This window comes from Chrysochloris asiatica, unplaced genomic scaffold (assembly GCF_000296735.1).
Source record: "Chrysochloris asiatica unplaced genomic scaffold, ChrAsi1.0 scaffold00048, whole genome shotgun sequence".
NCBI lineage: Eukaryota > Metazoa > Chordata > Mammalia > Afrosoricida > Chrysochloridae > Chrysochloris > Chrysochloris asiatica.
The window spans coordinates 1,077,813-1,091,716 of NW_006408566.1; the positions used below are offsets into that span (position 1 = coordinate 1,077,813).

Below are 13,904 nucleotides of genomic sequence, written 5' to 3' on the forward strand. Positions count from 1 at the left end.
GACTCGACTGCAACTGACAACGACAATCCTCCTAGCCACTGGGCATCACCTAGATAAGAGATACAGTGGCCAGGCCCATTAGGAATTTGGAAGCTTTTACAGTTGCCTCATACTTTAGACATATTGTCAGGAGGGACCAGTCGCTGGAGAAGGATATCATGTTTGGTAAGGTGGAGGGTCAGAGAAAAAGAGGAAGACACCCAACGAGATGGATTGCCCAAGTGGCAGCATAGATGGACTCAAGCGTGGCAGCAGTAGTGAGGTTGGCCCAGGATAGGGCAGTGCTTCATTCTGCTGTGCATAAGGTCACTATGAGTTGGTACTGACTTGTGGCACCTAACAATAACAACAACTATTTGAATAGTACTCTCAAGATCTACTCTACATTATGCCATTCTTGCTTTTTACAATATTAAAATCTTTATCTTTCTTTCTTATCTATTCCAGACCTTTCTCCATTTCTATGCAAATTTGTTACATACATTGTAGACCCCACCCTTTGAAGTAAGATATTTCAACAGCAACAATTGACCAGTCTCACTTAAATTGCAAAAGTCAAGAATTATAGTCACTTTTATTCTAGTTCCACATGCTGATAACAATATTTCTTTTTAATAAAAATTGATTTTTAGAAAGTTAATTTTTCAATGACTATAACAGCCTTCAGTATGGGTTGTACCTCAATGTAAAGAAAACAAAAATCCTTGCCACTGGACCAATAAGTAATATCATCATAAATAGACAAATGATTGAAGTTGTCAAAAACTTCACTTTGCTTGGATCAACCATCAACACTCATGGAAGCAGGAGTCAAGAAATCAAATGACTGAATGCATTGGGCAAGTCTGCTGTCCAAGATGTCTTTAAAGTGTTTAAGAGATGGATTGGCACAGTGACAGTAGCAATGGGCTCAAGCTTAACAATGATTGTGAAGATGGTGCAGAATCCGGCAGTGTTCGTTCTGTTGTGCATAAGGTCGTTATATGAGTTGGAATCGACTTGATAGTACCTAACAACAACAATATAACTTGATGACTTCTATTTTAGGTAAGACATTTATAACATAATGATGAATGCTTTTATTTAAATTTCTAAATGTATGAATCAGGGTGATTTTTCTTCTATCATATTTTAAAATATACACTTCTCATTTAAAAATAACATCACTCTAAATAGTTCTTCGACAGACTGACTTTTGTCACAGAGTGAAAAATCATTTCCAGTAAAGTTTGATTTGGTTGTTTGAAAGCACAAATAATGACTTGGCCGTATTGTCAGCAGAAAACAAGTTTTATGACTTTCAAAATATGTTTTAGTCCTTACCATTCTAAATTTTCTGTAATATATGAAAATGTATTATGGAAAAAACAAATGACAAGATTAAAATGAGGAAGGAAATACTTCTTCCGAGAAACTTAACAACATTTTCTTTTTTAAAAGGAAAGCCATTAATGGCTGAACTAGAATTCTAAGTATGGGAATATCATGGGTAAATTCAACATAAGAGATAAATTTGTGAGTCAAAACTAAATTACCAAAATTTCTATAGTTTTCTTTTCAACTGTGTCCATTCTGATATTGATCCTGGTTCTCATCTTTATTACTCTAATTGCCAAGTCATTATGCATTTAACCTACAGTAACAGATATTTCAGGAAAGGAAGACTCAAATGCTTTTAGAGACCTTAGAATGTGTTGTTGGTGGTGATAAATTGATTCTGACCCATAGCAACTCTGTATAGGGTTTCCATTTCTGAGGAGTGGCTGGTAGGTTTGAACTGCGGACCTTGCAGTAGGCAGTCCTTATCCCACAGTGCCACACTAGAATTCCACTTAGAATATGTTACTGGCATCGAGCTGGTTCCAACTTATAACAACCCTGTTGCCAAGGAACAACTGGTGGGTTCGAACCACTGGCGTTGAGGTTCAAACCTTGCAGTCCATTGTTTATCCTGTAGCACTACACTAGGATTCCAAAACGTGTTGTTGCTGTTGTTAAGTGCTATAGCGACCCTGCAGTCGGGTTTCCGAGGAGTAGCTGGTGAGCTTGAATCACCAACACTGCAGTTCAAAATGACTTTGCAGTCCAATGCTTTACCCCACAGAGCCATACCAGGACTCCAGTATATGTAGTCATTACAAATGAAATAGTTTACGCATAACTATCCTTAGAATTTTAAAGTTCCTTGGTTACTCATTCCAGAAGAGGGTATTTGAAGTTATATTTGCTTTTATCTTTTTGCAGCAACTTTTGTTTTGCTACAACATTTTAACACATACAGGTATTATCGATCACTTTTAACGATCTTTGTTGTTGTTGTTTGGTGCCATTGAATCGGTTCCAACTCACAGCGACTCTATGCACAACAGAACGAAACACTGCCCAGTCCTGTGCCATTTTCACACAATATTCTGTTATTATTCATAATGTTTCAATATTAAATAATCTGGTGCTATCTGATGGTATTTACTGCAATTCATAAGGTTTTCAGTGGTCAAACATTCAGAAATAGTGCACTTTTCCTTCTTCCTAGTCTTCCTTAGTCTGGAAGCACAGTTGAAATCTGTTCACCATGGATGAATCTGCTGGCATTTAAAATACTGGTGGAATAGTTTCCAGCATCACAGCAACAAGCAAGTCACCACAATATGACAAACTGACAGATGAGGTGCTTAAATATCCCTAGGGATATTCTGTGGAGTGTGGTGACTCCGTATGACAAGCACTGGATTGCCAATTACAAGGTCAGTGTTTTCAGCTCACCAGTTGCTCCAAGGGAGAAAGATAAGGTTTTCTGCTCATGCAAAGATTTACTGCCTTGGAACCCTGTATAGAATTACTATGAGTTAAAACCGATTCAATGGCACTTAACTATTTAAGACTCTCAACATATATTATCTCTCAATATGTGTGATTTAAAAGAGTCTGTTGTTTTATAATTAGAGCAAAGCATGCTTGGGATTCCTACAGAAAATTGCACTCAATGAGAGGATCATATATATGATTTTCTGTTACATATGAAAGGCTAATGTAAAATGCCTTAGTCGTTGATGTGTTCCTGGCAAGTAACCTAGACCCTAAGTTTCAGTTTTTTCTTTCATAATTAGACAATATGGTGATTACCTCACACGGTTATTGAGGCTTGTTGTTGTTGTTAAGTGCCGTCGAGTCGGTTCCGACCCATAGCGACCCTGTACAGGGTTTCCGAGGCTGTAAATCTTTACGGGAGCAGAAAGCCTCATCTTTCTCCCGCGGAGCAGCTGATCGTTTTGAACTGCTGGCCTTAAGGTTCGCAGCCCGATTCGTAACCACTGCACTACCAGAGCTCCTTATGGTTATTGAGGATTAGATGAAGAAATAAATCAATGATTTAGCACAATTCCTGCCACTGAGTAAATATTTAGTACATGGCACATAGTCCTGGTGTGGCACTGTGGGGTAACGCATCAGACTGCAAAGCCATTTGAACTGCAGGTCGGTGGTTCAAGCTCACCAGTCACTCCATGGAAACTCTATATAGGGTTGCTATGGGTTGTAACTGACTTCACTGCACTTAACAACAACAACAACAACAACAATGGGTTCTTATGATGATGGCCTGTGGCACAATTCAACACATTACAGGAGTAAGATCAGTAGTGTCATTGTTGTTGTTGTTAGGTGTCATCGAGTCAGTACTGACTCACAGCGACCCTATGCACAGCAGAACAAAACACTGCCCGATCCTGGGCCAACCTTACTACTGTTGCCACGCTTGGGTCCATCAATGATGCCACTTGGCAGTAGTGTCATAGGACTCTAGAATACAAAGACTTCTTTATAACTCGTTTTTTTCAGTCATTGAAAAAGCTTTAAAATGAAATTGCTAAAATGCTTATTTAGGAATGCCTGAAATTTAGCGAGACTTACAGAGCTATGTGTAAGTCCTGGTGTGGCACTGCGGGATAATGCCCTGGACTGCAAGTTCAGTTTGAACTGCAAGATTGGTGGTTCAAACTCACCAGCCACTCCTAGGAAACCCTGAAAGTGTCACTATGAGTTGGAACTAACACGGCAGTAGTTAACAACAATGCACACTTATGACATGATTTTCTTTTTTGCAGTGATTCCTAGACTTGTTGAATTAATAGAGATCAAATTTTGAGATTTTTGGGATTGAGATGGCAAGAGGGAATTTTAAACACTACTACCTACTATTGTTAAGTACCATCAAGTTGATTCCAATTTATAACAACCATATAGGGTTTCTGAGGAGCAGTTGGTGGTTCTGAACAGCTGACCTTGTGGTTTCCAGTTTAATACTATCTTACAGGACCTACTGTTGTTGTTGTTGTTAAGTGCCGTCGAGTCGATTCTCACCCATAGCGACACTGTATGGAGCAGCTGGTGAGCTTGAACTGCAGTTCAAACGACTTTGCAGTCTGGTGCATTAATCCACAGTGCCACACCAAATGCAACAGGACTTAAAATACTTACTGATGAAGATTAAAGACCACAGCCATCAGTATGGGTTGCACCTCAATATAGCAAAAGCAAAAATCCTTACCACTGACCAATAAATAACACCAAGATAAAGGAAGAAAAGATTGAAGTTGTCAAAGTTTTACTTGGATGAACCATCAACACACGTATATGCAGCAGTCAAAAAATCAAACAACTTGTGAAGCAATGGTGAATAATTGTTATCAGGACTGATTGTGAGGGTTGGAAATCTAAAGATGGACATTTTGTAACAAAGAGGGGAGTGATTAATTTATCAATCTAGGAGCGGAGGACCCTGGGACCATCAATGGAGAAGAGCGGAATCCTACCCAGAGAGGCAGTGAGGCCTGGGATGGAGGCAGAGAAGACAACGTCAAGAGATGGTGGGGCTGGGGGCTCGGGATTAGGAGATGGAAAGGGCTGAGGACTGTGGTGGGGGGGGTGCAGGTTTACAGGGTACACCCCTTGGTTGGGTGAGGATGCATGGACAGGATGATAACTATGCCAGCGAAATGATGGATGATGGAATGAATGTAAAGCTGATGTTCTCCCATGTAGACTATCACACAATTCACACAATAAAACATTAAAAAAAAATCAAACAATATATTGCATTAGGCATATCTGCTGTACAAGATGTCTTTAAAGTGTTCAAAGATGACTGTTTGAGAACTAAAATGTGCTTGATTCAAGACATGGTATTTCAAATAGCCTCAAATGCATGTGAAAATTGGACAATGAATAAGGAAGACTGTAGAAGAACTGATGCATTTGAATTATGGTGTTGGAGAATATCGACAGTACCATGGACTGCCAGAAGACCAAATCTGTGTTGGAAGAGAAGCCAGGATGGCCAGACTTTGTCTCTCATACTTTGGAGATATTATCAAGAGGGACCAGTCCCTGGAGAAACACAAAATGCTTGGTAAAGTGGAGGGTCAATGGAAAAGAGAAAGACCCCACTTTGGCAGCAGTAATGGGCTTAAAGTGTAGCCATGATTGTGAGAATGGTGCAGGACCAGGCAGTGTTTCATTCTGTTGTGCATAAGTGCATCATGAGTCGGTACTGACTCGACAGCACCTAACAACAACAACAAAACAACAACAAAAGCAAGACAGGACAGAACATGGTAACACCATTAACTTTTCGTCAGTCTAGGGTTCATAGGACAGTGACAGTAGATACAGGAACAAATTTTGTTCCTGAAAGATGAACTTTTTTCGTGTGTGTCTATTGTTTCATATTTTCAAAACTCTGGATCTACATCTTGGAGGGCTATCTGCATTTGTTATCAGCTTTTACTTCTGCTTGGAGCCCTGGTAGCTATGGACATCAAATAGTATTGCCAATATTAGTTCAACCAAAGAAATATGGTAACAAGACAGAAAGCCACAGGTTCAAAGTCTTTTCATAAAACTTATTTTCCATTGAACTTTTGCAGCATTCCAGTAGTTTTTAGTGACTTGGGGATTAGAGATAAGATAAAGGAAAACAAAAACAAAAACAAAAAACTTCTGCAGAGGCTTTGAGAAATAGACTCTAATGAGGCACTGGCTAAGAATTCTTCACCATTTATATGTCATTGATTCCCTATTTCATTTGAGGTTCATTTTAGGTTCATTTTCTAGTTTTCCATTCTCATTCTCATTCTCAGCCTAATGCCTGCTCACTTCATGACAACTGCATAAGTAATTAACTTTTAGAAAATCCATTATAGAGCATATTTTAAACCTAGTAAATAATAATATAATTATCACACCTATTTCAGGAAATCCTCTATCCCAGGCTAATAATCTCATTACTATTTTGATTTCCTTAGATTGAGTCTCACTGAATATTAACTAGGTACATTAAACTAGGCTATATTAACTAAATTATTCAACATATAATAAAAAACTAAATTTGAATATTTGATGCATTTTGTATTCTCTTTACTCTAAGATAACTGGTGGACATATGTATTTATAGGCTCTAAATTTTCAGATTTTAGACAAAAGCTATAAAAAGGGGTAGGAAGAAGGTGCTTATCATGATAGAATAAGATAAAACTGACTGTATACATTAAAGATATAATACAATTTTAAGGATAAGTTACATTATTTCATATTTGACAAGTAAAAAATTTTAACAAAGCTTAACATAATTTCCACAATTATCTTAGTCTTTAATAGGTTTAAATATTTAATCAATCATAGTTGTTTAATCAATCACATGATTGCATGAGGTTCTGAAAGCAAGGAGGGAGACAAGCAAATGATCATTATGATTTGTATTCATGGTGTGATTAAACATACTATGTGGACTTTGAAAATAGATTTCATATAAAATGGATGAATGGATGGATAATGTAAATATGTTAGTTCAATTTAGGATAATAAATGAATGAGGTTTTTCCTATTAAGGGAAAATTATAGTAGCCCTTTGCAATGAAACGTATGAATGAATTGTGATTCTTTCCTTTGATCAGGTAACCTAACCTTGGCTCTGATGGGTACTTTCTCAATTTCTGACCATCACATTCATCCTCTTTTCTTTCCTTATAAAGGAAGAAATTTCTCTCTGTATCAAGACTAAAACCTCCTATCTTTTCCTGGATCTTGCATTCTCCTGCCTTTTTGCATTCTTTGATTGAAACTTTTGAGATTTCCAACTTTCTTTACACTAGGGTTAGTCCTGGGGTGGTGCTGCAGGATAATGTACTGGACTGCAAGTTTGAACCTCAAGGTGGGCAGTTCAAACCCACCAGTTACTCCTTTGGAAACCCTATACAGGGTTGCTATGATTTGGAACTGACACAATGACACTTAACAAAAACAATTTCACTAATGGCTTCTTCCCTTCAAATTTTAAAGAAGTTCAAGTGTCTGTCATCTTAAATGCGTCGCCTCTTTTCCTTATATATCTTTCTAGAACCCCCTGTAAACTACTTCCTTTTAAAAGGGAACTTACTGAATTTTCTGTCTCAATTTACTCTTCTGTGTAGGTTCACAGAGATTCCACACCTATCATTTAGGCAAACTTCTTTTGCCAAGATGACAAAGGATCGCCTTGCTGCTAACTCTAAGAAACTTTTGCTCATATTTAACTTGCTTCATTTTTGGGGGGCATCTTTTGAAACTGTTGACCATTCACTTCTTAAAACATTTCTAAGATGCCACATTTCTTTGCTTTTCCTTCTATTTTTTTTTAGTAGTCATTGGCGTTGACAGTCCTATCCATTGTATTCTACCTGATTAGTCAAGGCCAATCACATAATTCCAGTTTCTTTAGTGGGAACCCTTTAGCTGATTTGGATCAGTGAGATGTAATGAGAGGCTTGTTGAGGAATTCAGGGATAAATTGAGAAAAGATTGAAATCATCAGAGACTTAATTTTGCTTGTATCCACAATCAACACTAATGGAAGAAACAGTCAGTAAATCAAAGGAAGTATTGCATTAGGCAAATCTGCTGCACAGGATCTCTTTAACATGTTAAAGAGCCAAGATATTAGTGTGGCTTACTCAAACCATGGCATTTTCCATAACCTCATGTGCATGTGAAAGTTGGGCAATAAGAAAAATAAGGAATAAGGAAGACTCTAGAAGAATTGAGCATTTTAATTATGGTGTTGAGGAAGAATATTAAAAGTACCATGGGCTACCAGGAAAACGAACAACTCTGTGTTGGAAGAAATGTGTGTTGGTATAGCCAGAATGCTCCTTAGAGGCCAGGATGAGAAGACATTGTTTCTCATACTTTGGACGTATTATCAAAAGGAACATCATGGTTGGTAAAGCTAAGGGTGATAGAAATGAAGACACCCCAATGAGATGGATTGGCCCAGTGTCAGCAGCAATGAACTCAAGTGAAATACATTTGTGAGGATGGTACAGGATTGGGCAGTTTCTTTCTGTTGTGTATAGGGTTACTGTGAGTAAGAACTGAGTTGATGGCACCTAACATCAAAAATAACAGAAACCATAATTTTCATTGCTGTAAAATATTCCTTTGTGTGATAACAATTTACACATTCTCCTGGTAATAGACATTTGGATTTTTTCAGTGTTTTGTTATTGCTGATTTTACAAGTATTACAAGCTCATCAGCTGCTCTTCGGAAACCCCATACAGGGTCGCCATGGGTCAGAATCAACTCGATGGCAGTTAACAACAACAACAACTAATGACATCTATAATAGTTTTTTTAGAATAATACCATAGGAAGTAAATGGCTAAAATATAGAGTATACACATGCTCAATTTTACAAGATTATTTATTATCAAAGTTGTGATTTATGTTCTCACACTAAGTATAAAATTGTTCCCATTGTTTATATACTTGCAAAAACCTTGTTAATTTTCAGATTTCTTAACTTTTCTCAGTCTTCTTGTTGTATACCGCTGAGTCAGTTCCAACTCATAGTGATTTCTGAGGCTTTCAAGAAATTGAAAGCCTCATTTTTCTTCCAAGAAGCACCTGGTGAATTTGAACTGCAGACTTTGAGATTAACAGCCCAGTGACATTTCTTCCACATTTCTCTGTGAAAGAATTCTCTGAGGAAGAGATATCACTTAAAAAAAGAAAATATCTACTTAGCATCCTAATTCCCTCTATCTCTTATCAATTTTTAAGTTTATGTTGTATATCTTTTCTTACTAATTGTCTAATTTATTGTTTCTTTAATATTCTGGAATACCAATTCCTTGTCCTACATATATGTTGCAAACATTTTCTTTCATTTATCTCTTCACACCTTTATGGTAACTTATCATGGAGTCCTGGTGTGGCGCTGTGGGCTAATGTGTCAGACTGCAAAGTCGTTTGAACTGCAAGGCCAGTAGTTCAAGCTCACCAGCTGCTCCTTGGAAATTCTATACAGGATCACTATGGGTCAGAATTGACTCGACGGCATTTAACAAAAACAACATCATGTAGCTCTGGTCATTACAAGTGGTTATGAGTCGGGCTGCTAACCTAAAGGTCAGCAGTTTGAAACTAGACATTCCATGGAAGAAAGAGGAGACCTGCTCCAATAAAGATTTACAAGTATCGGAAACTCTATACAGGGCTTTTATGAGTTGGAACCTACACCATGGCATATAATCACCACAACCACCATTTATCACTCAGCCTACCTAACTAGACAACAAGTTACTTTAGGTAAGAGATCTTACCATTTTTGATCTCCTGCATCTAGCAAGTGCTCACTTCAATAGTTATACTGCGTGGCACATGTTGTTTTTGTTGTTGTTAAGTGCTGTCAAGTTGGTTGTGTCTAATAGTGACCCTGTATAGGATTTCCACGGAAGCTCTGGCTGGTTTGAACTATAGAGCTTGTGGTGAGTAGTCCAATGCTTATCCTACAGTGCTTACCCTACCAGTTCACTAAATGTTTGTTGAATGAATGACTGGATGAGTAAATTACTATGGCATTAAAAATAGTAAATCAATCTTTGGTGGCCAAATTTAATTTTAAACAAATTGATTACAACATCATGTTGAAGCCAAGATAGTCAGAAGTATGTATTACATTCCTTCCTGTACTTGCATTTCAGAGGTGGTAGCTAGCTCTACTAGGAGTAAAGTACATACTAAGAAGAGGTTGTTGTTGTTGTTGTTATGTGCCATCGAGTCCGTTCCGACCCATAGCGACCCTTTATAGGGTTTCCGAGGGTATAATCCGAGGTAGGATGTTGTTTATACATATTCATTATCAACTTTAAATATTTGGCAATGGTAATTTCCCATTCTTTTCAGTGCATTTATAGCTAACCATTATAGCTAATCCTGTTTTGGGTTAATATTAGACCTAAATTTATCACAAATTTAGAAATGATATCAAGACAGAAGATATGGATTACAAATTACAATGTATGCACATGGCTCATGGTTTTTGCTATCAGTTTGAAATTGGTTACCTTTTTAGTAATGGTGTCCGGAGGTACATCCCGCCTCCCAAGTGGATAAGGATTCCATTGGCCACTAGGAGATACATCTTCTTGTCCATTGTCTAAAATGTTGCTTTGCTGGGACGGGGTCTATTGTAAAAATGGTATGGCATTCTTTAGTGTAGTAATAGAAGTTTACCATAGTTTTCTGAAAAGAGTCCCTGATGATTAAAATTAATTTTATTTAATTGTAGAAAAACATTTTGTCCTGAACTCAAAAGTATTATTTGTACTATTTACTGGGTACACTATTATTAAATACAATTCTAAATTGAGAGCTTTTCAGAGTGAGAAATACAATTAAAATAATCATCTTAGACTTATTTACTAGATTTTAAAGAAAAGTTTAGATTATTTACAGAACCTGAATAAAAATAATCAGATGAAATTATTTGATTATTAAAAACCACAACACTTAAAGTTTTCTTAACTTGGATTCTTAATATGATCTTACCATTTAGAATTTAAATGGAAAACATAAAACAAAGTCTGTATCTACAAATAATCCAAACCACCTAAAATATGGTTTATAAAACTGTACTTGTACTGATTCTGAGTGAATGCTTTGCATGAATTCAAAGTAGTATCAACACTAGCATAGTGCAAGCCTTATGGGATTAGGACAAAACTACAGATAGTTTTGAGCAAAAATTAAAATAACACTGAAATTACACTATCTGAATCATAGTGCAAATAAATCGTGACTGTGTAGTTATCCAACTTTATTTACTGATATTTATTACTATGTATTAAAGTTTAAAAGTCTTTATCTATCTATCTATCTATCTATCTATCTATCTATCTATCTATCTATCTAAAACATTTATTTCCTACTTGTAATTTTTTTTTAACAACTCATAATACCCCTGTCTTTATACTTACTGGTATCCACTATATGGGGAGTCACAGAAAAAATATACCACTGTAACCTCTCAGCAACTTCATACACCCTAAGAAAAAATGTCTCCCTTTTAGGTTTGGGGACAGGTAGCAGTGATATACTTTTCATGGGGAAACAAATTAAATATTTGCCATGATTTTTGTTCTTAAAATACACAGATACTCCTTGAGTTCCTGGAAAATTCTTATGTGGGTGAGCTATCATGCCCTAGTGTTTCTTATGCTAATTTCTGTACATGATTTGTAGGATCTTTACTGATAATAAAGCTGATTAGAGATTGTATGTGTATCTCTACTTTCTATGAGGAGTTGTTTCTCAACTATAGAAAGGAATAATTGGACATGCCCCAAATTGGCTGCTTGCCAGACTTCATCTAGTTACACTGAAATATAGAGTGGTCCTAATCCATAGTCCTTTAAGAACAATTATATAACCATCTAATCTGCATTCTGACCACATGCATTTTTTTAAAGCATTGAAATGCTAGGAAATACTTTCAAATTAGATTTATTATGACACTAGATTAGCATTTCCTGGGGCCTAACAGGTAAAATGAAAAGTAAGAAGACAATTTTCTTCTTGAACTTTGGCCATGTGAACCCTTTTTTCACAAGTACTTTAGAAAAAAGAGGTTCTGAATTTAGTTTCTGGGTTAGTTAAGACTAAATTTCTTTGTATTTACTTGAGAACTTGAGACAATGCATTTAAAGTACATGCTACTTGAAAACAACTAGGTAGCCAGCTATTCAATGTCCATTTGTCTGCTTTCAAGTGTTATTTTTTAAACTTTTTCAGATTAATATGTTTACTTACGTGCTCACAAAATTATCTAGATGTTGAAATATGGCAAAGCAAATGATGAAAATCAAGCAGCTAAAGCATAATTATCCTGGTCAGGCACTACTGGCTAGTGTTGTCTTTTTGATTTTTGAGAGCAATGCCTCTTAGAGTCCATCTTATGTCATTTTGAATTTTTAGTGCCCCAACATAATTATGTAGTTTAGGCACTACTGACCAATGCATTCTTTTTGCCTTTTTAGTGCCCGAGACTTTTCTAGCTTGGTTTCTTTGCAAAGAAATGGAATAGTAAATTTGTTTGTTTGGCTAGGCCTGATAAGTACATATTTTTGAAAAGTGGCTAGAATGTAATGTAGTTTTCCCATTTTTCACCATATCATCTCCATTTCCACATTCTAGATATTTTGTTTAGATACTTTAAACTAGGAATAATTGAATGAATCACCAAAACTCAATTTGGCAATTTTTCACAAAGGAATAAATTTGCATCGATTGACTTATTACATTTAAAATTTTTGTTTACATGTTTTTCATCACTAATTTATATGTGAAATAAATGTAAAACCATCACAACTAACCATTTCCTCAGATCTTAAATTCTGCAGACTTTTCATATTTCAAAATAATAGAGAAAATGGTCAGTGATATAGTGAAAATCAGAAATTATTATACATGATATGTAGTAATGCTGAGTAGCAGTCTTGCTGAATAGATGCTAACTCCAAAGACTTTGTGAGATTTAAGATTTTGACTACTATGAAGAAGTATTTTCTGACTTTGCTGAGACATAAAAGTGTGTACATATGTATGTTCATACATATCTATATGTGTCTATTTGTGTGTGCATTAGTATATGTAGACATATGTTTGTGAATAGAATTCACACAGGTGATTCAGCAGAATTGTTCATCTGCATCATATTCTTGTGAAGTTATACTTGCTATGTTTTGTGGGAGAAATTTTATGAGTGTGAAGTTAGAATTTGGTATTTTGCAAAGATATTGGGATATATTCCCAAATAACTCAAGGATCTAATTTGCTTAGTAATTGGCACATAGTTCACAAAGGACATTGCTATAAATTTAAAAATAAACATACAAAAACATGTTTCCCCCAAAATATCTCTTGTGAAATTATTGTAAAGCTTTCCTTTTCTGAGCATACCTTTTAGAAAATAATAGGTATTACAAATAGAAAGATGCCAGGCTTGAATCTATACGATTGTGATTCATGCAGTTTAATTTGAAGGTGGTTCTGTAATGCACAAATTATTTTCAAATCGACATTTCATTTTAGTGGGAAGAAAGCATCCATTTGAGTGCTGACATTATTATGTTGGTAATTTTAGCCACTGTCTATAAAGATTCATATGGATTTACAAGCTGAAGGCTTTTTTTTTCATAATCAGAAATGTAAATGAATCCTTTTTTGAGGGATACGTTGCCAATAATAAATACAGAAAAATCAATAGAACTATAGGCATGAGTTGCCCTGAGGTGTCATATAGATCTTGCTTTGCTTGCAGCAGGAAGAAAAGGCAGTCATTAAGTAAGCCTTGGCAAGGTGAAAAACGCATACCAATTGTTGGCTCTACTTGATCCTCAGTTATTTTCATGCATCCAGTAAGAAAGGACAGTAGACATTTAAAAACAGATTAGTTACAAACATTGCTATCTAAACTTCTCTAGCTGTAAATATAGTGGGATCAACTAATAAAACTGATAGTGAGACCACCTTTTCTTGTGTAAAATTTGATGAAAAAAATTTCTTAATGCATACATTCTCATCATTTC

The 13,904-nt window shown here is 35.9% G+C and overlaps 1 protein-coding gene across 1 annotated transcript in view; it reads right to left on the reverse strand.

The window, feature by feature from the left end:
* Positions 1-13,904, reverse strand: part of LRRC7 (leucine rich repeat containing 7) — a 688,741-nt gene that overhangs the window by 110,292 nt on the left and 564,545 nt on the right. The window contains exon 22 of the mRNA XM_006862417.1: positions 10,383-10,502. Within this exon, the coding sequence (XP_006862479.1) occupies positions 10,383-10,502 (120 nt within the window). The remainder of the gene's footprint in view (positions 1-10,382; positions 10,503-13,904) is intronic.